The sequence below is a fragment of the Mesoplodon densirostris genome, chromosome 13 (genome assembly GCF_025265405.1).
Source record: "Mesoplodon densirostris isolate mMesDen1 chromosome 13, mMesDen1 primary haplotype, whole genome shotgun sequence".
Classification (NCBI taxonomy): Eukaryota; Metazoa; Chordata; class Mammalia; order Artiodactyla; family Ziphiidae; genus Mesoplodon; species Mesoplodon densirostris.
The window spans coordinates 15,985,033-16,012,121 of record NC_082673.1 but is presented as its reverse complement, the minus strand read 5'-3'; the positions used below and the strand labels follow the sequence as shown (position 1 = coordinate 16,012,121).

At 40.7% G+C, this 27,089-nt stretch overlaps 1 protein-coding gene across 10 annotated transcripts in view; it reads left to right on the top strand.

Annotated features, from left to right (window-relative positions):
• Positions 1-27,089, top strand: part of EYA1 (EYA transcriptional coactivator and phosphatase 1) — a 159,367-nt gene that overhangs the window by 114,924 nt on the left and 17,354 nt on the right. For all 10 annotated transcript variants that reach the window (XM_060115526.1, XM_060115525.1, XM_060115521.1 and 7 more), the window contains 2 exons: positions 26,048-26,106; positions 26,217-26,377. In XM_060115526.1, the coding sequence (XP_059971509.1) occupies positions 26,048-26,106; positions 26,217-26,377 (220 nt within the window). The remainder of the gene's footprint in view (positions 1-26,047; positions 26,107-26,216; positions 26,378-27,089) is intronic.

The following is a 27,089-nucleotide window of genomic DNA, read 5'->3' as shown; positions in this document are numbered from 1 at the left end:
GAAAAAAATCTTACTTCAAAATGTCAGTCATGCCAATGCTAAGTAGCTTTGATCTCAAGCGAAGCGTTCTGTAGTGACCTAATGCTTGTGCTTCCAAAAGTGGAAAAGTTGTAAGCTAATTGAGAAGTTGACTTTTTGAGTGGAAAAGTATAATTCACCTAGAAAGTGCTTTGTTGCTAAACAAGAATGAACTCTGATGCCCAGGGTCCAGCTTCTTTGTAGGCGCTGGATGCTCTGGTTCCATAGGTGCTTGTAAAGAAGACACTCCTGGAAGAGCTTGAGCTGTTTTCTTCTTTCAGTGCATATCACAGCCAAGAAACAACTCTATGAAAGTGTGTGGGCCTATCAGTAATTGCATTCTAAACATAAATGTACCATAGGCATGTGTATGCCACTTGTCATTTTCAGCTCTGGACATAGGCTTTTGTATATGTATTTAATTTTCTTTTGATAAATTTAGCAAACATAAAGGATTACAGTTTTTTTAAAATCCTGGTAACATCCTTCATAACACCTAGAATATTGCCCTATACATGTTGACCATTAGTGAGTATTTGTTAGATTAAATTCTTATCTGTTGTCTCAGATAGAAGATCGATTTCTGTGTCCTTTCCCATGGAAGACAATAGACTTGACCTTGCCTTTCTGTTTTAAGATACGTTGCTTGACCTCGTCTATTTTCTTAGTTAATAGGAGTAACACCAAAGCCCTCAGTTTAGGAGTCAAAATAAGTTTGCAAGCAGCAAATGATTATTAGACAAAATACATATGTATTGAATTTAACTATATTGTAACTGGTGATCAGAATGAAGCAATACCCATATTTTATCCATTATTGTTACTCATGAATAAGTATATGTGTTCTTCCTATCTCATCATTTCTCACAAGATTCTATCATCTTTATTTTATCTGAAGTAAAAAATAGAAACATAAAGCTATATTCCAAGACTTCCTTGATTCTGATGTTTATCAGAAAGTTAGTCAAAATATGTGGCTGTTTAACATAATAAAAGATATTTTCCTTTTACCAACAGCCAACATTGTACTTAGCAATAAAATAATAGAGGCAAATTGTCATGAAGATGGAAACAAAATAAGAATGTCCTCTGTCACTACTATTAGTCCGCATTGTTCTAGGAATTTGGAGCAGCGCAATAAGATATGAAAGAAATGAAATGAAAGATTAAAATTATTGTGCTTTTTTGCATAATATTTGATATACATAGAAAACTGAAGAGAATCTCCAGGAATTGTTTTAGAATTTACAGTGGGCTTCAGAAAAGTAAAAGACTATAGAATTAAATTAAAAAATTAATAGCCTTCTTCTAGCCACACATGTAGAAAATTTAATTAAATTATAATTTTTAAATAGCTGCAGTAACTACAACACAAAAAAAATTAAAGGAAAGATAAGGAGTAACCTATATAAGAAGTGTTTATAGGAAATATATGAATAAACTTTGACATCCTATTGAAGGATCTAAAGGAAGATTTGAATAAGTGAGATTTCTTCCATTCCTTTTCTTTTCTGTAATATGACAAAATTGTTGTAAGGTCCATTTGAAGGATAAATAGGCAAAAATACCTAGAAGTTTTGGACAGAAAGCAGTAATAGTGAGCACCCAGCTCAACCAAGTATTAAATGTTTTATAATTAGACAATAATATGAAGATTTATGTTGGCACAGCTTTGACATTGACCTATAGGGAGAAGAGAGAGCTCAGACATAGACCCAACTTGTAGAAAAATTTTGTATGTGTTAAATGAAACCAAACAAATTAACCAGTGAAGGAATGGATTATTCAATTTATATACAGAAATAGGTAAATTATAGCGTTAAAATGTGAAAGAATAAAACTCAAGGAGAAAATATAGGTAGATCAAAAGGAGATCTCACACTGCTTACAGGAAATAAACTGTTGGATAGCCATTTGGCGGTAAGCATCAATAGCCTAAAAAAGATTGATACCATTTGTGCTAATTGTACATCTAGGAATTTTTACTTGTCAAAGACAAAGGCAACTATTTATAAATATTTCCAAATTATGGAATTCTGATCATGTTTCATTTCTTGTCCCAGGAGCTGGTTACATGACTATGTTCCATTTGTGAAAATTCATTGAGCTATAATATACACTTTCTTCAACAAAAAGTTATTTTTTAAAAAGTAACATTTTGAGGACTATACACACAGACATAGTTTGCTCTCAATTCTGTTAAAAATTATATACCCTTGGGCTTCCCTGGTGGCGCAAGTGGTTGAGAGTCCGCCTGCCGATGCAGGGGATACGGGTTCGTGCCCCGGTCTGGGAGGATCCCATATGCCGCGGAGCGGCTGGGCCCGTGAGCCATGGCCGCTGAGCCTGCGCGTCCGGAGCCTGCGCGTCCAGAGCCTGTGCTCCGCAACGGGGGAGGCCGCAACAGTGAGAGGCCCGCATACCGCAAAAAAAAATAATAATAATAATATACCCTATGTATAATAATAGCCACTACTGTTTCTCTAGCACAGTGCCTGGCCCATAGAAGGCACCCAGTAAGTACGTGTTAAATAATAAATAAATGGAGGAACAAAAAACAGATGGAAAGAGGTACTCTAGAATTTTAATGTTATTTCTATCTGAGATCCCAGGTTTTATTTTCTTATTTGTACTTTTCTGTGTATTCCAAATTCTTTATAACATATATACTAATTTCTTTTGTAGTCAGGGAAGAAAACAAACACTGTTTTTGAAAACCATAGATAATATTAAAAGACAAAGCTATTTCTAACCAATAAAATAATCAATATTATTGCAACCCATTAAGAAAAACCTAAAGAAATTAGCAAAGGACATGAACAGATAATTCACAAGAGAAAAGCATTCAAATTTTCAACACATAGAAAAGAAAATTTTGGATTTCACCTTTAGTAATCAGAAATGTTAGAGAGAAAGTGTTCAGCCTCTTGCCCATCAAATTGGCAAAGCTTTAAAACAGATAATTCGCAAGAGAAAAGCATTCAAATTTTCAACACAGAAAAGAAAATGTTGGATTTCACCTCTAGTAATCAGAAATGTTAGAGAGTAAGTGTTCAGCCTCTTGCCCATCAAATTGGCCAAGCTTTAGTATGGTCTACAGTGCAGTAGGAGGAACACTTGTGTACATTACTGATAAGGATAGAAATTGGTACAAGTTTTGAGAAAAGTAGCTTGATAATATGTATTCAGAACCTTAATGTATGGATCCTTTTACTCCGTAATTTCACTTTTAACTTCTAAGAAAACTTCTAAAAATAACTTCTAAGTTATAGGCAGAGAATTGATACAATATTAATGAACATTTATTGAACACTTGTCCTAAGTGCTTTACATGTTATTCCACTTAATACCCTGATATTTCTATGATAAGAGCACTGTTATTATCTCCATTTTATAGAATAGCCAAGAGAAGCTTAGAGTTGTTAAAACAAAACTGGTCTAAGGCCACACAGCTGAGTGGCTTAGACAAGTGACTCAGGTCCAGTGCTTTCTAGAAGTCCACTCAACCCCATGCTATATCATCTCCCAAATGGTGTTTTTTACCACTAAAATATAGAACTATTTTAAATATCCTAAAATAGATGAATAGTGATAAATGATACATCCTCACTGAAAATTGTTTTCAGACTGCTTATTAAATATAGGGAAAATATTCATGGTCCATTTCAAGTTTTAAAAATAGACTGTTCAGTACAGTGTAGCCTTAATGTTAAAATTTATGGCATATTATCTGAAAAGGCTACATACTATGAGACCAACTATTTGACATTCTAGAAAAGGCACAACTGTGGATCACCCGGCTGCCAGGGGTTGGGGGTAGAAAGGGATGAATTAGTTGGAGCACAGAAGATTTTTTGGGCAGTGGAACTATTCTATGTGATACTACAATGGTGGGTACATGTCATGAGACATTTGCTCAAACCCATAGAATGTACTACACCAAGAGTGAACCCTAACGTCAACTATGGACTTTGGGTGGTGATGGTGTGTCAATATACATTCATTGGTTGTAACAAATGTACCACTCTAGTGTGAGATGTCGATACGAGGGGTGGTTTTGCATGTGTAGGAGCAGGGGGTATATGACTAATCTCTGTATTTTATGGTCAGTTTTGCTATAAACCTAATACTTCTCTAAAAAATAAGGTTTATTAATTTTTTTTAAAGTGTGGCATATTAAGAAAACTGGAGGAAAATACAGTTTTAAAAGCTACCATTATGTAACTTTAAAAATAAGCAGTCTACAGAATAAATTATACTGTATAATTCTGATTTTAGCATCTATGACATATTAAAAATAACTGGAGGTGAATACATTATAATGTTGCTAGTCTGGATGATGGGGTTATAAATGCTGTTTCTCTGTGACGCGTCAAAACTGAGATGCTCATAACATTGTGTAAACTCTTTATACCTTCTGTCCTTCATTCAATAGTCAATATATATTTATTAACTTTTCTTTTTTTTTTTTTTTTTTTGCGGTACGCGGGCCTCTCACTGTTGTGGCCTCTCCCATTGTGGAGCACAGGCTCCGGACGCGCAGGCCCAGCGGCTATGGCTCACGGCCCCAGCCGCTCCGCGGCACGTGGGATCTTCCCGGACCGGGGCACTAAGCCATGTCCCCTGCATCGGCAGGCGGACTCTCAACCACTGTGCCACCAGGGAAGCCCTATATTTATTAACTGTTAAGTGCCAGGCACAATTCTGGATGCTGAGGATGCAGCGATAATTGAGTGAAGGTTACCCTGTTCGTGGAGGGGAAGTAGGAAACAAACACTATGTAAATAAAATAATTTCAGGTAGAGATAAGTGCTAGGAAGAAAATCAGAGAGTAATGTAAGGGATAAGGGCTCTTTAGCTGAGATGGGGCATCTTTAGCTGAGAGTGGGACATCTTTAGCTGAAATATTCAGGAACAGGTGTCTCTGAAAAGAGGACATTTGTGAAGAAACCAGGAAGTTGGGAGGAAGCAGCTGGAACAGCAGGAAGTCATTCTGGAAGGGGAATGGCCTGTGCAAAGGCCCTGAGGTAGGAATGCAATTTGCTCCTTCAAGAAATAAACACGTGCTTCATTTGGTTGGGGTAGAGTGAATGGGGGGAAAGTGACAGGGTCCAGATCATGAAGGGCCTCGTAGACTGTGGTAAAGAAGTTGGATTTTTTTCTAATTGCAATGGGAAGCCATTGGAGAGTTTTAAGCATGAATATGATAGACTAGTGTTTACTACAGACTGGTTATCATATGAGGAACTGGACTCAATGAGACCAGTTAGTAGACAGTTGCTTTGGGCTGAGGATGCAGCAGTTCCAGACGTGGTGTGAAGTTGCAGGATTTACAGTATAATTTCATGGAAGCACTGGCAGAATCTGTTAATGGGTCAGATGTGGGAGGAGAAGGAGAGCAGAATCAAGGAGGGCCACTAGGTTTTGACCTGAGCAACTGGATGGGTGGTCACGTTATCTGAGATGACGAAGAGCGCTTTGGGGTGGCGAGGCTGGGGGAAGAGTTGTCCTCAAATATTTTGCACTGAGCATATTAAGTTTGAAATACCTATTCAACATTCAGGTCAAGAGATTATGGACATTTAGGTTTGGAATTCAGAAGAGAGAGGCAAATGTGAAGATACAGTTTTGGGAATCATAGAGGCATGAGACAAAACATCTCGTAGGGGAAAGAGGAAATTGAGAAGAGGGCATAAGATTGGGCATCAGACACTTAGAAACAGGACCAAGAAAGTAGACCTCGCAAGAGAGAGTGGTAAGGAGTAGACAGTGAAGTAGGTGGAAAAGTACAAGGCATCACGGAAATCTAGGGAATAGTGTTTCAAGAATGAGGGGGTTGCACTACTGTGTCGAGTGGCTGTTGGATTTGCCAAGAATGTTGGCTGGTAATGACCCTGGTAAGCACCCTTTCAGTGAAGCGGAAGACGTAAGCCCAATGGGAGTGGGTTGAAAAGAGGATGAGGGTTGACACCGTGAAACCAGGAAAGATTGAGAGTTTCCACAATGACAAAATGCAAAGAGATGGGTAGGATGTGGAGAGGATCATAGGACCAAGGTGTGTGTGGTGGGGGGGCGGTTAGTGTTCAAATAGAAGATATTTAGACATGTTTGGGTGTCGGGGGGAATGATCCAGTAGAGATGATACAAGGTGTGGCAAAGAGAGGGAGCAGCAGAAAGAGTGAAGTCCTTGGGTTTCAGGAGAGGATGGGCTTCAGGACACCAGGTGCAGGGCTGGGCTTCAGTAAGAAGGCAGGCAGACTCTGCAGGTGCACAGATGCAGGCAGGCAGCTGGGGTTCCACAGTGGGAGAGGAGGCTGTTCTCACTGTAAAAATACCTCCCGTAATATCTTACGATTTTCTGTCTACCTCTTTCTATACCTGCACCCCACCCCCCCGGCAGTCCCTTGAGAGCAGGGGCCGTGACTCATCCACTTGAAGCCTAAGCACTAACACCAGATTTGGTTACACGGAAGGCTCTCCTATGTCTTTTTAATTTTTTCCAAATTTTTGAAAGTAATAGTCTACAATGAACCCTACTCTTTTTACAATTTGCAAACATTAACTTGCTAAAAGTAAATGACTGATCACAAATCCTAAAAATAACTGAAATTGTCCAAGAGGTTAAATTTTGATATTAGCCTTTTTTAAGTCATATTTTCAAAGTCCTTAGTGGCAAAACACCATGGACGTGCAAGAGGTACGATATAAAATGATATTCAGTGTCGATCCAGTTTAAGGTTTTTTTAAAAAGGTGCATACATCCAAAAGAAGATACAAAGATTTTCCACATTAAAAATGTTACAAAAAATAAATAATTTCTACAGTAAAAATTACCTCTGGATAGTGGGATAAGACTACCATGAACTAAACTATAAGTTCTCTTTATATTTTTTCTTTTCTGTAGTTAACATTTCTTATAATAAGAAAGTTGTTGAATAATCATGACTCAACTCTTCCAACTTGACTCAAAGCCCTATATTTATGTGGTGTGTTATCTTGCAATTCTAGGGGTACTGGAGGTTAAACTCACAAATTCATTAGTTCTTGAGGGATCCCTCTGTGCCTCAGTTTCTCCTCTGTAAAGTTGGATGGTGATAGTACCCACCTCCTAGGGTCAGTGTGAAGACTCAAGACGCGAATACCTGTTAAGTGCCTAGAACTAGCTCTAGCACACAGGAGGCACTAAGGAAGTCCAATCTGCTATTACTCTTTATTGAGTATCTTTTTTTTTTTTTTTTTTTTTTTTTTTTTGCGGTATGCGGGCCTCTCACTGTTGTGGCCTCCCCCGTTGCGGAGCACAGGCTCCGGACGCGCAGGCTCAGCGGCCATGGCTCACGGGCCCAGCCGCTCCGCGGCATATGGGATCCTCCCAGACCGGGGCACGAACCCGTATCCCCTGCATCGGCAGGCGGACTCTCAACCACTTGCGCCACCAGGGAGGCCCTTTATTGAGTATCTTTGATGCAAAACACTGGAGAGTAGGGCCACGGAGCAAGAAGAGGGGGTGGCTTGGGGAGTGGTTAGGAAATGAAGCGTGGAAAATAATAAGTGGTTTGCCGCCAAAATTCCCGTGTAGAATTCCAACAGAAATCACACCAGAAGAACAACGGAAATTCTGCCGGTGTTCAGTTTGCAGATGCAGACGGTTCCAGGCACGTCGCAGCGCACTGTCCTCCTTCTGCTCTTTCCCCATTCACATGCTCCTCCCACCCCCAGTTCCAGGAGGGGAGGTTTCCTCTGGGCAGTGAAACAGCTACTGTATCTGGCTTCCCTCACCCTGTGCTGTCCCTTCACGGAAAACGAGGATGCTGGCTTCACGTCCAAAAGACGCGTGTTTCTCGGATTGTGCTAGTGAGCTGTCCTTTCCTTGTCCTCTTCCTGCCTTGTGTTTGAGGGGTGGCTCCTGGATCTTGCTGGTGGTGTCCCCAGCGTGGAGCAGAACCCTGCCGTGTACACAGCGATACAGGAGGGAGAAGGACGGCAGGCTTTAGGGAAGCTCCTCTCACAGCAGTACAGAGTGTTGACTTTGACGCTCCGTCAGCACTGGGACCTCAGTCTTCTCATCTCCAGTGTACGTGTGTGGACAGTTGAAGTGAAGCGATTCTTGCCCAATGCCACTTGGTGAGGTGATGGTAAAGCTAAGGTGGGAACAGGGGCTTCTGATCCAAAATATCATCGCACAGACCTCTCTAGCCATGTCCCATGACCTGGCTATTTCTCTGCAACAACACAAAGGACGTAGTGGCATGTTGGTGCTGTCATATATACGGTTGTCACTAGATGACACTATACTGTTGTCATGCAGCAGATCCCAATAACGAACGTGTTTTCTCTAATGGATTATTTGTTAGCTTTGTTTCTCACTAGGTCTTACTCTACTGTTAGTGGTCACCAGGCAAGCTGAAATCTGTCTTGGAACGGTTTGGAGGTAGATGGGTAGGTAGATAGGTTGTCAGACAGATAATGGACAGACAGACATGTGCTTCTCAATTTCTATTGAGTAGACAAAAATATTTTAGCTGCCTGTATCTACACTGCACAGAAAAAGAGCTACAGTGCTATAAATTTACTCATGCTTACTCCATTCTGGACACTATACTAGGCATTGAGGAGAAGAGATGAAATATATTCACTGCGCTCAAAGAGCCCAGATGGGGGGTGAAGATAGAAAAGCAAGAAAACAGTTAGAGCACAGTATATCTCCACAGTGACGGAGACACGTAAGGATCTTAATAGAGTCCAAAGGCAGGGTGGCTAACCCAGCCTGGGGGAGAGGTGGCAAGGCAGAGAGGGCAGGAGATATGACTTCCCCGTGACGTAACGTTTGGTGTGAGAGAGCATGGCATTTAGGAACGGTTGGAGTAGAGATATAAAGCTCAGAGCACATGTAGAGCAGTTGTGAGATAAAGAAGACAGAAAGGGAGACCGAAGCCAGATCGTGAGAGCCTTTGTACACTCTGCTAAGGAAGCTGAATGTCATATTGAATGCCAAGGGTAATCACTAATGTTAGCATTGCTCTGGAGATGAATTGTATGGTGAAGTCAGAGGTGTCAGTAAGATAGGTTAGGAATCACCAGGGTTCCTTTCTAGGAACAGAATATGGGGGCAGATGGGAAAGTTCTTAAGAAAGTCGTCTAGAGCATGGGAGAGAAGATTTGATGTAATGGGTTGGGGAAGTAGGAATCTTACTTTCCGGCTTGAACAATAAGGTAGAGATAGAAAACCCAGGACAACTAGCTGGCTTTGGAAGGAAAATGCTACATTCGATTTTGAGATGTTGAATTTGAAGTGTGTGTTGGACATCAGGCAAACTACAGCAAGCAGCAGTGTATGTGGGTCTGAAGCTCAGAAGAGAGAATTGAGCTTGAAGTCATCACCCATAAAATTGGTTACAATTTCTCAGGAAGAATGTATTGAATGATAAACATTATCTCAGAGCAGGGGTCTCTTTGTGAGATTTTTGTTTGGAAACACAGAATCTAAATGTTTGTTGATTCCCTATTCAGAAACTTAAATAACGTATGTAAAGCAAAAGTGGTCATTCTAGCAAACTGATAATTGACCTGCCTGTGAAACTATCTTCGTCGTTTTACCATAGTCTCTTTTTTGATTATTTTTTTGAGGTATAATTGACTTACAATAATTGTAAGTTTCAGGTGTACAACATAGTGATTCACAGTTTTAAAGGTTATATTCCATTTATCGTTATTATAAAATATTGGCTTTATTCTGTGGATGAAGCCACTGGAGGCAGCGTGGTCTGAGGAAACAGTGAACACTTCTTTGGAAGTGACGCAAGTTCAGGTCTCGCTTAAAACTAATGCTCGACCTTCACCCATCAACCCCGACAAGCGTCAGAGATGGCCCAGGGGTACAGTGCAGTTAGGAGAGAGGATTATCTGGAGCCCCAGCCAATGCCTGGCACATGGTGGTGGGCCTCAGTATTCAGGAGTGCCTTTCCTTCTTCCCAAATAGAAATGCCACTTCAGCTTTCACATAATTGGCCGATGGCTGTCAGTTTATTTAAAAATCCTGAGAAATTGACCTGTTGGTGTCACCTATGACAGACTTTTTGTTTAGATTCTTCATTTTGACAGGTGCTCAGTAATCTTCAATCTGGGAGATTTTACTCGCTTACCTTCATAGGAAGTTTGCTTAGTAGAGAAAAAAATTCTTTTTAAAAAAAAAAAAAATTGACGAGTGCACGAGTAAGCCTGTAACTTCAACTTCCCCAAAATGTGCTTAAGTTGTGGTCCCTGGAGTCTTCTCCCGTTTCGGGGCAGTTACAATAGAGCCTCTATCTGGGCTCAGCCAGTCCAGTATGCTAACAGCATTTCTAAGTAAAAACTTTCTAAATCCTGGATTCTTCTTGCTGGTAATTGTGTGCGACTCCTTTGTAAGGCAGGTAGAGTGCAGGGGCAGGCGGAGAGGATGCCGTTTTTGATCAACAGTATTTGGTGATTTTGTTTGTCTCTTTGAAAATAATGGACTAAGAAGTATCTTCTAGTATTGGTGTTTTGTCAAAAAGTTAAAGGGACCTCTTAGATCCAAGATACCATCCCTTTTAATTGGTGGGAATTGTTTGTTTTAAACACATACTAATGCAGTCCCCCTGGACTTGCAGATAAGATGTTTCTACTAAGCAAAAAGTAAGTAGCTTGGAGCATTAACAGTTGAAAGATAGTATTTAGCATGTATATCATAAGAACATGTAGAGGTGTGGCGAAATAATATTTTCTCTTTTCAAAGTAGTAATTACAACCTTTACTTTCTTTAAAATATAAGGAAAAGTACTTAAATTCAAAATGACAAAAATGAATAATTCACTCTACTTTCAGTCACATACCTATTCAAATGGTCGTAAGCAGAAGTCATACCCCATAATTGGCCAAGGCCTTAAGGAAATTGACAAGGGCTTTTCCAAAATCCAGGAGAAAAATTTTAAACTTTATATTTGAGTTAAGAAACAAATGAATTTTGTAAAACTTTTTTTTTTTTTTTTTTTTTTTGCGGTATGCGGGCCTCTCACTGTTGTGGCCTCTCCCGTTGCGGAGCACAGGCTCCGGACGCGCAGGCTCAGCGGCCATGGCTCACGGGCCCAGCCGCTCCGCGGCATATGGGATCCTCCTGGACCGGGGCACGGACCCACGTCCCCTGCATCGGCAGGCAGACTCAACCACTGCGCCACCAGGGAAGCCCTGTAAAACTTTTTAGGGATGATAGTAAACAAGATGAAAGTCATGTTCTCAAGGTGCTTAAAGTCACATGAGCTCAGAGTAAGGAGTACTCAGAAAGATGAGGGTGACATTGAAACTGTCACAAAGGATTAACAGGAATAAACAGAGCTGTGTGGGGTGGGCTTTAGAGAAGAATGTTCTAAGCAGAAGGTATATAGTGAACAAGGCTCAGAGATTTGAGTGATTCAAAATATCATGTCAGGAAAAGTATAATGTAGCCTAAAGAGATAAATGAATGTCATGAATCTGTCTAAGCTTGTTCATCAGCGTGGTCATTCACTTAAACATTGATCAAGTGGTGACTGTTCTATGCACAAAAATGCTTAAATATTAATTATTAATGAGTAATTAATTTAATTAATAATTAAATATTAATTATTTTAGTTGCTTAAAATGGAATTGTAAGGAAGATTGACAGTTGTTGCCCTACTTAAATATTAGGGAATTAAGAAAATATTAGAAACTGTCAGCCATTGCTTGGTTAAAAGAAATATGAGACATGCATAATGTGGACTAGTATACAGCAATTTAAAAGATAATACAGATGATGAATTGATTTAAACGCTGTTTATTCCATATTGTTGAGTGGAGGGGAAAGTAGCTACAAAACATGTATCTGGTTCTACCGGCTTTTTTTTTTTTTTTTTTTTGCGGTATACGGGCCTCTCACTGCTGTGGCCTCTCCCGCCGCGGAGCACAGGCTCCGGACGCGCAGGCCCAGCGGCCAGGGCCCACGGGCCCAGCCGCCCCGCGGCACGCGGGATCCTCCCGCACCGGGGCACAAACCCGCGTCCCCTTCATCGGCAGGCGGACTCTCAACCACTGCGCCACCAGGGGAGCCCTACCGGCTTTTTTGGTACGTATCCCGTGCCAGAATTTAAGCTCTACGAAAAACATGAAGAACGCTGGATAATTGAGTGGGTAGGACCAGGAAGAATGATGGAGGAATTTTAACACTGGCTCCTTCTGAGGGATGGAATTGAAGTTTATTTGTTTTATATATTTTTGTATTTTGCATGTGTTCTCTACATGAATGTATCATTTATAATCAGATAAAATAATAAATTTATTTTCATAAAACTACTAACTTTTTAACACTGCAATGACAAAATGCAGTAATGTTAGCAACTAATTTCTGGTTGGGTCACCCCATTTTTTCAAATTAAATTCTGTCAGCCAGATAATCTGGAAGGTTTCCTTCAGTATCGTCCATGTGCTTGGTCCACCCAGAAAAGGAATAGGCAGGAATAAGGTTCTACTTAGAATATAAATAGGGAGAAAAAGACCCATAAAAAGTTCTCTCTTCCTTCAAAGCATTTGTTACCTGGTGGGATACACAGATCTGTGTAAGCCTTCATTTCCTTATCCATCAAATATAGAGTTTAAGGGAAGATTGGAAATAGCGTGCAATATACGTGCCTGACACATAGTGGCTCTTAATGATTGTTGCTTCTGTTACTCAGACAGTGAGCTCCAGAGCATACATCAGGGTTGAGAAAGAAAAGAATCCATCAATTTTATTGGTCAAATAATAATAAAAAAAAAAGCTTGCCAGAGGAATCTCGCCTTGACAGGAGAGAAAGGAGAGAGAAGACATTCCAGCAAGCAATAGACACAACCGTTATCTGGTGAAAGAGGGAAGTGGAGGCCAGGCTGGTTGAGGCTGGCCTGCGAGGAGCATGTGCCTCCTCCAGATGGGCTGTGAAGGAGAGACAGACAGCATTGGATAGGCAAGGTTAAGTCTCATTATTGAAGCCCTTGAATGCCCATGTGCATTGGAATATATAACGTATTTCTAATTTAATTTTTCCAAAGCATCTATTGATCACCTTCTGGTTAAAAGGCAGAGACAGACAGAAATAGAAGTGAAATGTATTACCTGCCCCCAAGAAGCTAATCCTCCATAGTGGATTAACTGGAGGATTTCCACCAGCTCTCCCATCGTATTTCCTGGGAGAGCAAAACCTTCTTTGAGAAAACTGTATCTGAAGGTGATTAATGCACAGGCTGGGTTGAAAGGAGAAGGGCGAGAAGCATGATGAATCCCATGTTCCATTCTTGTAGCTTTGTGAGAATTCTAGTTCCTTCTCTGAGAGAAAAATCATAGTGACACTCACTTATACCCTCTCTCTCCAGCCCCTCCCCATGTTTATGAAGGCTTACTGGCATTATCTGCATCTCATTTATTTTCGTGTGCTTGGTGCCTGGTATATAAATAGGTGGTCAGTCATTATTAGTTGAATACATGACAAAATGAATGAAAGAATACAGAATGTGTGTCCTATATATATTTTCTAAAGATATTTCCAGAGGTAACATAGATCATATTAATGCTATATTAATGGTATATAATATACTGTTTTCCTGAATAATATATAAACAACCAAAACATAGTCTTTGTGGCTTGAAATATATAATTCATGGGAAAAGGGGTGGTTTTGTAGGGAGTGAGACTATGAGTATGAACAAGATTTTTCCTTAGTTTTCAGGCATTTGCCCCTCTCCCCTCCCCTACTGACACCCATTGGTTTGGGGGCACACCAGAGCCCCCATGCTGGAGGAAATTTACCAGTTAGGACAGTTCACACCAAAGTAATGGAGCTTAAGTCATTTACCCTTACCAGAAGTCTTTGTCTTATAAAAGAAGATTGAAAAGGGATGATTTCCACGGGTGGAATTTCAGACCCACTGATACTTGGAAGAGAAGAGAGAACTTTTTGAGTAAGAAAGCGGCCTCCTCTGAGGTCCTCATTCCCCCCATGAGGGGCTGACAGTGAGGGAAGGTGATGATGGAACCTTCCTGAAGCTCATGGGGAAACTTTTTTTTTTTTAAGTGCCCATGTCCGTTTCTGCCTACTTTTCTCTCTGGAGTCAGCAATAATTTTACGACAGAGGAAATCAGCCTGGAGAATTTTTATTCACTTATAAACTAAGGATGTTATTCCGAGCTACACATTCTTTTATACAAAACTGATTCTTTTTTACCATTATAAAGTCATCTGGCTATATGATAAAAGTTAACTAAAATTAATAAATTGATCTCTTTTAAAGTTTCAAATTTTACTCCTCAACCCTGCAAAAAAGAGTCACTTAAAAAAATCAATTGCATTGAAATATGTCCTTAAAAATTGTCCTGACATATGGTTTGCAGTTCAATAAAGAGGAACCGATAGACATGAATGGTAATAAACTGGAACTTCTGTTGGTCGCAAATGTGGAATTTTAGAGTGAAAAATTATTTCAGAAAAAAAGAGCTCTCTTATAATATGACCTGTTTAATTATTACAACTTTAGTTCATTGGTTTATGTGTGATCAAGACAGAAATATTCCATGTAAATGAAAACTTCTAGTTAAATGCTTTGTGAATATATTAGTATCTGATTAATTTTCTTCAAATGGCAGTGAAGGCTAAAAGAAAGTGGTTGCAGAAAAGTATAAAAGGTTTCCTGCTTTGGGTATGTTTCCATGCTTCTAGCAGCAAGTTTGCAATAAAAAGAATGACTTTTATGAGAATATGGTTATTCACAGCAAGACTAGAGCTGGTGTCACTATGAAAAATTCTTCTTTGGTAGATACTCTCAGCAGGAATAATAGATCTAAAAGAAAGGCAACAGGAATTACAAAGAACACTGTGACCAGTGACAAATTATGTTTGCAAAATGATGGGCAAACCCACTGAAAACTGAGAAATCAGTTCAGCAGTAAATCAAAGTCTTATTCTTAAGAGTAGTCCTGACTTTCCAAAGAATGACATTTATATTAGATATGTGCTGAGTTGTCCTTTTTTTTAAGGCTCTGAATTATTATTTTGTACCTAGTCAGCCTGTAGTCTTTTATCTTACTACTTGATTTTAAGTTACATTATATAATTTAAAATATGTATGATATTTTATTTTTTTTAATTTTTTTAAAGAAGATGTTGGGGGTAGGAGTTTATTTATTTATTTATTTTTGCTGTGTTGGGTCTTCGTTTCTGTGCGAGGACTTTCTCTAGTTGTGGCAAGTGGGGGCCCCTCTTCATCGCGGTGCGCGGGCCTCTCACTATCGCGGCCACTCCTGTTACGGAGCACAGGCTCCAGGCGCGCAGGCTCAGCAGTTGTGGTTCATGGGCCCAGTTGCTCCGCGGCATATGGGATCCTCCCAGACCAGGGCTCGAACCCGTGTCCCCTGAATTAGCAGGCAGACTCTCAACCACTGCGCCACCAGGGAAGCCCCTGTATGATATTTTAATGAAAAGCTATATAATACAATTAGACATATCAAACACTGATGCACTGCCCTATTTTTGTATTTGAAGGTATAAAACATTTTCACTGATTTCTCTGCAAATTTGTAAAATGCCATATCTTCTTGTATTAGCTGAACGATAAATGAAGCTGTGTATTTGGGCCAAAGCTTTTTATGTATAGTATCATGTGGTAGGGGTATAGAATGCACTGAAATATAGTTTGTGCTATTGCACAAAACATAACTTAAACAAAAAAGATGGATCTTGTAGCATTAGATATTAGGCATTCACTGTATACCTTTTCATTCACTCTGCTTTTTATTCACTTTATTTTTTTATTCACTGTATATTTTTTAAAAAGTAAAGAAAGTTATATGTTGATATCATTTGATCAAATGTAATAATATGCCATAATTATCAATTAAATGAATCCCTTACTTTTAGAGATACAGTGTTGAACGATTTTAAATAAGCCCATTTTATTTTAAAAGCTCATTTTCAATTCTTTCTGGCTTTCATTAGTAAGCCTTTCTTTTCCTCACCCTAAGGTGGAGGGTGTAAATAAAGATAAATATATTTAATATAACCAATGAGGGAAAGAAGGTATTCATGGTTAGAAAGAAGGAACTCCAAGCAGAGTGAAACTGACATATTTATTAACACTGTACCACTCTCTAAGAAGGAACCAGCTTCATGTAATTCCTTTGGGATTCTTCGAGCTGCGTGCTGCAGTGGTATTATCATGACATATTACTTTTAGTGAGCACATTTTTAAAGGAATTAATATTATAAGAAAATATTACAAATTTAAAAACATGCTCTCATCTTTTCTTTATTTATTGTAAATAAGAAGCTTGAGAGTCCTGTAATTTTTATTTAGTGATCTTACATATTTAGTATAACTTCGTACATACACAAAAACGTAGCTTAAGCACTTTATCTTTTGCCTTAATATGCCATCTCCAGGTACTTTAGTAAAGATTTTATTCTCTAAATGTTTTATGAATATTCATCTAAACAGAATGAGATTGAAATAGTTAATATCTTGCCTTTGTTGAAACTGCTGTAATTCAAATCTTGGGTTTTGAATACAGGTACCTAGGTCTCCTAGCTAAAGTAAACATGATTCTAGTAAAATCTCTCTCTCGTTTAGATAATCCCTACAGGATATGGTAACATTAAATATATTAAAATACTGTTTTTCTAAGTAAGGAACAATAATTAAAAACAGCACGTGTCTCCACAAGTTGCATCTTACTACCAGATCTTAAAAATAGATGTTAAAATTCCTCTTATCGGTTTCTGAAATTCAAAATTCTGTTTTTATTTTTATTTTTTTCCTACTGGCTTTTATAGTTGTGTCATCCTATTCCTATCAAAACAGATAGGGTTATTTAAACATTGACTTAAAATATGCGTTGGCACTGCTGCTGTGCTGAGTAGATAGTTTCAAGTGGGAATGTGCAGATAAATTTGTCCAGCTATATTTTAATTCCTTAACTTGGTGTTTCCCAAACTGTCAAACAGAAGGATTTCAAAAACTCCCTTTGTTCTTCATCTCCTGTGCCTTAGCCCTGGGTAATCTGCACCCTTTTCTTTTGCAAGGAAGCATTGTAGTGGGAAAGCACCGGCAATTGACAGGTCACAAGGTGCACCCCAGACAGGCATGACAGGTCCTGCCGCTGAGCACCAGAGCCACCAGGCTGCAACCTGGATACTCTTCTTTCCAGGTGGCCCGCGCCGCAGGCTTGCCGCCAGTCCATGGTGAGGGGCACAGGGACGCAGCAGTTCTATGGCTTGTCATTGCATCCATTTGAAAGTGCAGTGAGGATTTGGACACACCTTTAGAAAGCACGCTACAAGCATATTATTCCCCATCAGTAAGTCTAAATACACAGCACGTTGATCGGACAGCCTCCTTTATAAAGCAAAAGAGCGAAATATGCAAGTCAAACCCTGGTTTCTGCAAATTTACTAACTCTCAGACAGAATTTCTTTCTTTTTTTAATTGAAGTATATAATTGATTTACAATGTTGCGTTAGTTTCAGGTGTAAAGTGACTCAGTTATACATATATATTTTTTTCAGATTCTTTTCCATTATAGGTTATTACAAGATATTGAATATAGTTCCCTGTGCTGTACAGTACAGACAATTTCTTAACCACCGAGCTCGACGCGCTGACTCTAATTGTCAGTCAATTAGAAGCAGGATTCTTCACATCTTTGTCATTAATTAACTTGTTTGTTGACCACTCCTTCCCCCTCCATAGAACTTCTGAATAACAGAAAATCTCTAGGGATGACCCATTTCACCTTATTTTTCCAACAAAGCTATGCAAATATCTAGGCAGTCGGGAGTTATTTCCAAAAGCCGCCATGGAAATCACTCCCTTAAAACCTCTGTCACTCAAATACTGGTCACCCCGTAATGCCATCAGTACAATTTAGATTTTCTATGAGAAAGAGGATAGTGTGGGCAGATTCACAGGTTGGGGGGGGGGTCCTTTTTTTTTTTTAAACATTTTCAAGCACTGCTGATCACTTGTTAAAGCTTTCAGACAATTTGTGTGAGTTGTCTCTCAAGTACTAGAAATACTCCTGTACTCTGTATAATTACACATTTTCATGTTTAGGAATAAAAGGAAAACGTCCTCGTAACTTGTAGATGTCTAAGGTATCAAGCAAGTATCTGTGTTGTTGGGGGGGGGGGAGGTCAGAGCAGTGGATGTAACTGCTTGATGACAGATGGGGCGGGAGAGAGAACCCAGCCGTCCTTTCCTTGGCCTTCACCAACTCCAGGGGGTCTCAGTAGGCTCCCTGATGTAGACAATGAAAATAGCTCGTTCTCCGGTGACTCTTTCTTCCTTCCTTCTTTACTTTGTAAAGAAAGTTATTGATACAATTAGTCGGCAGTACGGTGTCCGTTTTCTCATGGTAAATTTGGGAAATGGAGCAAATACCGCTTCAGTCAGCAGAATCAGGGCTTCTGTAACTCAACTTCTCCAAAGACGTGTTTGTAAGAATTTTATATTGTTCCCTTTCATAACATGCAGGCTGCCTCAAAGTCTTCTAAGTGTCTCTGTTTATTCAAAGCCTGCAGGTTTATTTGGAGTTTATGTTTCTAGTGTCGGATTCAGGGGTATAAACGCCTCAACATCCTGGCGATGACGTCACTGCTTGGCACAGATAATAAGACCCATTGTAACTGTCTTAATTCTTTTTATTAATTTTCCTAAATGAATGTGAATGGTATGGTGTATTTTTACATAATTATGGCACAAGTGAAAGGCTTGGGAGGAAAAGTCCAACCACTACGGTATCAAAGCAGAATAAATATTTGCAGAAAAATTCTGCCATAACTTAATATTTTGCATATGAGCCCCTGTACAAAATCGGAGTTATTCCCGGGGCTTGGTCCAAAAGAACATGTCTGTGGCCCGGCCCTGGAAGGCCAGAGATGATGACGGATCAGAAAAAGGTCAGCTTGAGTTGCAGTGCCAAAAATAATGACAGAAGGGACCAAAAAGGCAGAATAACAGTGCAAAACCAGAGTTCTGAGAGAGACTGTGCCTTTGCCGCCTGGCCGTGAGACGGTCCCCGTGTGGCTTGCTTCCGCTCCCAGCCTTCCCTCTCACCTCCGGGACCTGCTCACTAACTGCACAGAGTCCCTGTGCATCTCTAAGTCTAGACCTGGTATTCAGTTCTGCTTCATGCGTTGGCAGTTTTCCCCAGCCACGCATGTGAGCATTTTATAATCCAGCCCCACGAGTGTTGAGATGTCTGAGCTGAGGGCCAGGAGTAGCTGAAGCTTGCTAATTTTATTTATTTTACCGCTTTGTGAAGCCCAGTCCATGGAACATAAAGGGAAGCCAGGCGAGGGTAAACTTTGGTCGTTTGGTTTGTGGTGTTTATCTAGAGGATGCTCCTAGGAGGCTTCCAGGTAGAACAGAGCCTGTAGGCCAGCACCTGTAGGCTCAGACTCATGCCTCCCTGATCGGTGACTGTGGCCAAAATCCTTGTTCCTGGCTTCAAGGCTCCTATGAAGACATGTGTCAAAGTCACACTAACACCTACGCCCTCACTGCCTACCATTGTGCCCTGTCCCCTCCACCCCAGTTCCCACGATGGCTCTCCTTCCGGGACAGTTTCCTTCTGGAGTGCCATTTGGAGGCGTGGTGGAGAGATGATGGGGCGGGGCTTGAACTGGAGAATGGAGGACTCACGTCCGAGCTCCGGGCTGGGAGAGGGGCTTTGGTGACAAACTCTGGACCCAGGTGGGTGTGGGGCAGACGAAGGGGAGCATGCGTCCCCTAAACATGAAACAACGGGCGAGGCACCAGGGGCCCAGGTCGTGGCCACCTGTCTACACTGTGTGAAATCCAGGGATCCGGGTAGAAACAGTGAATGGGGGTCAAAGACCTGTGTAGTGTCTCAGCACTTAGGTTACTTAACTTTTCTGAGTCTTCATTTATTTGCATCTATAAGATGGGTTATAACATTAAATACTATTTTGTGTTCTACACAAGTAACAGTAATCCAACTCAACAAGAAATAGGAGTCTGTGTAAGAGAAACCGTAGGCCTGCCTCTGCAGGAACTCCACAGAAGTATAAGAAATGACTCGGAGTCGCTCGCCATCACTCTGAGGGAAGGAGGAATACGCTCTTTGCGGGACACGAAGTGTCAACACGGGACACTTTGGTAACTGAATGTCAACGGGGATGGTGCATCCCTGGTGCTTTAGGACTTCTGAAAAGGGAGGGACTGAGCTCAGGATGGCAACAGTGGGCCAGATGCATTAGCAATATCTAATTCGGTGTTGTGAACTTTTCCTAGTGAAGGATAATCACAGCTGTGCCCAGCACTGGCCTGACTCTTCCTTAGAATCTCTTTGTGAGATGTGGGTATATGTGAAAACTGGTTAACTAAAAATGTTAATTATATATTCCTTTAGGATTGACGTGACACAGAGCCTTTACGCAAAAATACTGATTCTGACATCCCTTTGGAAAGCCGTGAACAACAAATAACTCTTTGCCCACCTCTTGATCCCTTTCCTGTCCCACATTAATTCTCACATCTATAATTGGGGGGGTAAAAGAAACTATGTTCAAGAACCTTCCCTCTCACCTCTGGGACCTGCTCACTAACTGTACAGAGTCCCTTTGCATCTCTAAGTCTAGGGTATTTCCTAGAGAGAAGGTTGGCTTGCCCCAAAAGTGCCACCTTCCCCTGCTCCACCCCACAGCCACTCAAAAGTAGAGGACCGGCATTGACAGTCTGGGATCAAAAAGCTATGTTTTGTTCCTGTTACCGTAGCTTCAGGGATTGTGAACCATCTCTAGCTGTCCACCATGTATCTCTGTATTTGATTACTTTAATCACAAAAGCAACCAGAATAAACAGTGGGCCAGGCTGTCCCTCTCTGATCTAGCAAACTATAATTTCAGTTTTTCAGAGCTCTGCAGCCCTCTTGGACTAAGCAGAATTCCACCATTCAGCAAGAGGATAGTCCTGTGTTTTTATGTTTTTATTTTTGGGGAAATGTGTACATCTATACATTCTTGTTTTATACTCTTTTCCATTATGTTTGATCACAGGATATTCACTATAGTTCCCTGTGCTATGCGTTAGGACCTTGTTGTCTATCCATTCCAAATGTAAGTTTGTATCCACCAAGCCAAACTCCCAATCCATCCCTCTTCCTCCCCTTCCCCCAACCCCGGGCAGCCACAAGTCTGTTCTCCATGTCTACGAGTCTGCCTCTGTTCATTTGTAGATAGGTTCATTTGTGCCATATTTTAGGTTCCACATATGAGTGATATCATATATTTGTCCTTCTCTTTCTGGCTTCATTTAGTACGATAATCTCTCGTTGCATTCATGTTGCTGCAAATGGCATTATTTCATTCTTTTTTATGGCTGAGTAGTATTCCATTGTGTATATGTACCACATCTTCCTTATCCATTAATCTGTTGGTGGACATTTAGGTTGTTTCCATGTTTTGGCTATTGTGAACAGTGCTGCTATGAACATAGGGGTGCATGTATCTTTTTGAATTATAGTATATTGTCCAGGTATATTCCCAGGAGTGGGAGTGCTGGATCATACAGTAGTTCTATTTTTAGTTTTCTGAGGAACCTCCATACTGTTCTCCAGAGTGGCTGTACCAACTTACATTCCCACCAACAGTGCAGGAGGGTTCCCTTTTCTCGGAGAGGATAGTCCTTTGGGTTCCAGGGAGGTTTTGCAGCATTTACCACAAGTGTAATTAACGTAGCACATGTGTAGCTAGTTAAATTAACTTCTGGCCCTCCTGCCAAACTGTAGGTGCCTTGAGGGCAGGGACTGATAACTTGATACTACTTCCCAGGCAGGGCCAGCTCCTCGCTTGTCAGCTGCTGGCCCGGGTAACTCTTCCCCTCCTGCCTCAGGGCCTTTGAACTTGCTATTTCCTTGGCCTGCAAAGCTCTTTCCCCAGATACCACCACAGCCTTGCATATTCACCTCGCCTGCTGTATTTTTTCTCCTTAGCACTTCTTACTGTCTGATTGTACATTTTGCATATTTTCTTGTTCGGGTGTCTCTCCCAACTAGAATGTTAGTTCCAAGATGGTAAGGATTTTTGTGTTAAGTGGTGTATCCTTAGCATCTAGAACAATACCCAGAACAGTCACCCCTTAATAAATAATTAGACACATGAATAAATAAATGATCACCTTTTTAATCCAAGGCACCCATTAGCCTGCTTGGATGGGTATTGAGTGCAAAGTCTTCCAGGAGTCCAGGAAATCACTACTCTGTGTCCCCAGGTGAGACTCCAAGCCTGACACCCATATATGCTAGGGGTCCCTTAGGCATCTCAAGTCTCAGTAGGACTGATTAATGCGTGAAATATGCTAAATTGGCTGAGCTGGCAGTGGGAGCCCCCTATGTGGATGCCACCCCAAGACTTGGATTCGGTAATGACATACTCCTTAAAATCCTATCACATACTTTTTGGAAGTTTATTTCAAAAGTACATTTTCAGCACATTCAGTGTTTTGGGAATAAAAACGTATTTTCTCGTGGAATTCTATATATCTGCACTCTGTGTATTAAGCATTAAATTAGGGCTTGTAGGGATATATTTTGGCACGTGAAAATACAGAAAGCTTCCACTGTTGTCTTCTGTGTCCACCAGTGGGGGATTTAAGCTTTGTTGCTGTTGTTGTTTCAGTGGGTGCAGAGCCCCTTCTGCTCCCTCCCCCAGTTACTGAATTGTCTCAGTTTATGACGAATTTGGAAACTAAAAGCAACCGAATTCGGAAAGCAAAAATGAAAACCTCAAATTAGGCTCTCAGGAAGACAAACAAAAAGCTAGATGGCTTCTGAAAAGTGGGAGGAGGGGAGCCTCATCCCCACGGAGGAGACAACTGCAGGATATCAGAATGCAGGGAACTGCAGTTTCTAATTTGAGAGTGAAAACACTTAGCACAAGTTCACACGTAACAGGGCTCTGCTGGGAAATGAAATGATCTCTCAGTATCTTAATACTCTCCATTCTTTAAGGAATTAAAGTTTTTCATAGGTAAGCATCAAAAGTAATATTATAGTTTCTCATTAAAATTTTTTTAAACTACATAGCTTATTTCCCAAGACATTTATACCATTATTTGTAAACTCATACAGAGACTCAGCGGTGATGCATCTTTAATATGTATCTCATCAATTCCAAGTTTGTGCAACATAGTACTTGTCTGTTGTTAAGTAAAATGAGCACCCATTCCAAAAACACATTTTACATAGACATTTTTTTTTTTTTTTTTGCGGTATGCGGGCCTCTCACTGTTGTGGCCTCCCCCGTTGCGGAGCACAGGCTCCGGACGCGCAGCCCCAGCGGCCATGGCTCACGGGCCCAGCCGCTCCGCGGCATATGGGATCCTCCCAGACCGGGGCACGAACCCGTATCCCCTGCATCGGCAGGCGGACTCTCAACCACTGCGCCACCAGGGAGGCCCTACATAGACATTTTAATGATGTTTTAATTCCTAAAAGCGCTAACGAGGCTCTTTTTAAAAATGCTCTTGATTTTTTTCATCTATTTTGATTCAAATTGTTCTACAAAAATTCTCCAGCTAAAGAGCCAGGATTTCCTTGTTGCCACCACACCAAACTTTGCTTTCATCAAATCACCGTGAAGTGAGTTTGGTTACCTGCAGTGAAAAAAAAGCTGGAAGCTGTTGACACTTAGCGCCAACCAAGATATTGAACAATACTTCAAATGAGGGCCTCAGCCTGGGAACAAAAAGTCTTAAGGAAAGCTGGCAGGAGAAAACAAATACAGGATGTGGATGGACAATAGCCACGGTAGAGTCACCAACAGTCATTAGAAGATAATGGCTGCTCTGTTAGTAATGGAGATTTTCAAGAGCATTAGCTTAAGAAAAGCCTCTTAACACCCTGTGTTTGCAAAGAATTCCTCCCACCCCTAGAGTTAACCAAGTACTTTAGGTCACCGTTGATTCCTTGAATTAAATTCTCTTTAACATATCTTTTCCTCTTCTAATTTCTCAACTTCCTCCTCCTCTCTGTTCTCTCTCCCAAGAGAGGAAAATACTCCATTGAGGCGCTAAGGCTTTAGGGGTTTTTGTTTGTTTGCAGGGAGTACGCTTTTCTGCATTTGTTTGTGTTGTAACTAACCATACACCCGAAAAGAGTAGTTTACCAACAGCGTAATTTTTGTATTTCTGGCTAGATGAATGGCTAGATAGCAGAAAGTCATGATTTAGTCATTCTTTAAACCCAGAATAAGTATGTTGTTGAAAAAACACAACTATCATTCATCTTTCATCCTCCGAATTATGTATAATTAATAACTCTGAGAAGTTTCCAAACATGTTTTGCAGGAATGACCTGTTTTTTCAAATGTTAAATTCACAGCCCTGCCTGTGAGGCCTCCTAGACTTTTATTCCTTTTTTTCCTTATCTGGGGTTTCGGACCTCGGGAGAGCAGGGGAGGGTTACAAGGTCAAAGTCCCTTCCTCCTTGGAACTTGCTGCTTGCTGGGAGAGGGTTGCCTGGAAAATAGATGCTTTAGAGAGAAGAGGTTGGGGGGTCAGGATTTTAATTCTGTTAAGCAACAGCTGGTTTGAGTTTCTTTCCACTTCTATCTCCTGCTCCTTTCCTCACAAATCCATGGAGAGAAAAGAATTTGTTCAGAAGGAGCCAGCAACATAAAAATACACCTTCTATTCCTGTGGTGCTTACCTATGGCATCTTGTTATACATTGGAATTGAAGCACTAGAGGGACAGATAGGCTAGATTCTGTAAAATTAACTCTATAGGAAAGAAAACCAGAGCTTTCGTCTGAAGAACATTTTAAAATACAGGATCCACGCCTGAAAATTTCTTTAAAAATGTTTTTAACTAAAACTTTTAATGGAAATAAGTGTGAGAATGGCCTCTGGGGTACCTGGAGGCTGACTGCCAAGAGGAGAATCATAACTGAAAACATTAGAGCATTTGCCAAGTGTGTTACTTGTTTCTGGACTAGGGACCGTGTCTGTCTCCAAATTTAGTTTGCCTTCATTTGTTCAACAAACGTTTACTGAGTGTCTGCTCTTCCCACAATGATGCTGGGGGCTGGGGACACAGCAGTAAGATGTGGGCGTGCTTATATGTGAGCAGGTGTATCAACGTGAACTCGTCCAACTGAGCTTTAACCCACAGTTACACCTCCTATTCTAAACACTTTACACATGGATTGGGATTTTACAATCAGGTCTGTTCAACTCATATTATTCTATAATCAACTCATCAATCCGATATTTAAAATGAATATGTAATAATAGTGAAACAGTAAAAAAAAAAAAGTTAAAGTTTTAAAAACAGTAAAAAAAAACACCTCGTGGTTTGATTATTTTTATTTAGGTTGTGAAGTCTCCCATGCTTTTTTCCTACACACACACACACTCACACGCACACACATGCACGCACACACACACACAGAATAAAACTTGCATCTCTCAAATCAATGGCAAACCAGTAACAGATTTTCTAGTCTGGGCTCCTCCACACGCTGGCCTCAGGCTGTGTTGGTGTGTGGCTCGACAGCAATCAGAGGTCATAATTTCATTGGCAGTTAGCATCAGGTTTAATTTTTCTAGCATGTTAGATTTACCGAAATGTCTGGTTTCAGTTACGCTTCGGCATTGACTGAATCAGCTCGGAGCAGCACGATGTCTTCAGGTACCTGAGGTTTATGAAACACATATGCTAATTGTTTTCAATCAATCACTTTCCTTTCTAAACACAAAAATGTGTTTTCTGAACCTGAATAACAGTAGTCCTTAATGACATTGCTCGTTTCTTATATTGTAAAAGGACTCGAAGTAGGTAAAAATGTCAATTTAACTAGACTGCCACCTACTGATTGCCGTGGTTGGAAAACACTCCAATTACAGTGTTTGGGCTTTTTTTTTTAAACAGGCTTCTGTGGATTTCCCCCTCTCCAAAAAATGTAGATAAATGTAGATGCTTTTTGAAAATTAACATGTATCATTTTAATTGCTTTTTAGGAATGTGACCAAGTTCATATAGATGATGTCTCTTCAGATGACAATGGACAGGACCTAAGGTGAGCCGATGAATGGGAAGTGATGGGCTCCACGTTATAGCTTAATTGCTCAGCTTATTAAGATGAACTTTCTGTTTGGTTAACTTTGGGCTTTTCTTGCATCTAAATAGCACATATAACTTTGGAACAGATGGCTTTCCTGCTGCGGCAACCAGCGCTAATTTATGCTTGGCCACCGGTGTGCGTGGCGGTGTAGACTGGATGAGAAAGTTGGCCTTCCGTTACAGACGAGTAAAAGAGATCTACAATACCTACAAAAATAATGTTGGAGGCAAGTGGCTATCACCAGTAGGTTACTGTGTTAGTTAAGATAGTCTTGATAAGATGCTCAAAGTACCACACACTTTTACATCACACTTTTTTGGATAGAACAGCTGTTTTTGAGAGCCGTTTCATCTAACCAGTGATTACGCTGCTGTGACCGAGTGACAGAAGTCACCGACTAGAGCCAGCTGCCCTCCATTCCTTAGTAGTGGTGTGACCTGGAGTAAGTTTCTTGACCTCCTGCCTAAAGGACTTAAGACGAATCATAAAGCTCCTTCTACCGGGTAGATGTTTGCATTACTTTGGATCTTTTGATTGTGGTTCCAAATAGCTTTGGTATGAAAAGGAACATATTGACCTAATGAAAACTTTAGGTGGTGCTGGTTTCTGGCATGGCTAAATCCAGATGCTCAGATGATGCAATCAGTCATCTTTGGCCTGTAATTTCCTTTGGAAAATTACCACCTCCCAAAAGGTGGCAAATGTGCCTACCAGTAGACCCAGGCTTATATGCTACCAGTCCAGCACCACCATGGGGTGGAAAGTGTCTTTCCCAATAGATTGAGCAAAAGATCCGAAACAGCCTTTCACTGGCCAAGCTGAGGACATATGGCTATTCTGGGAGCCAGAGGGTAGGGTCTGCTCTGCTCAATCTTCATGGTTGGAGGAATGGGGGAGAGTAGGCTCCCCAAAAAGAAGAGAGGATGTCTATAGCCAGA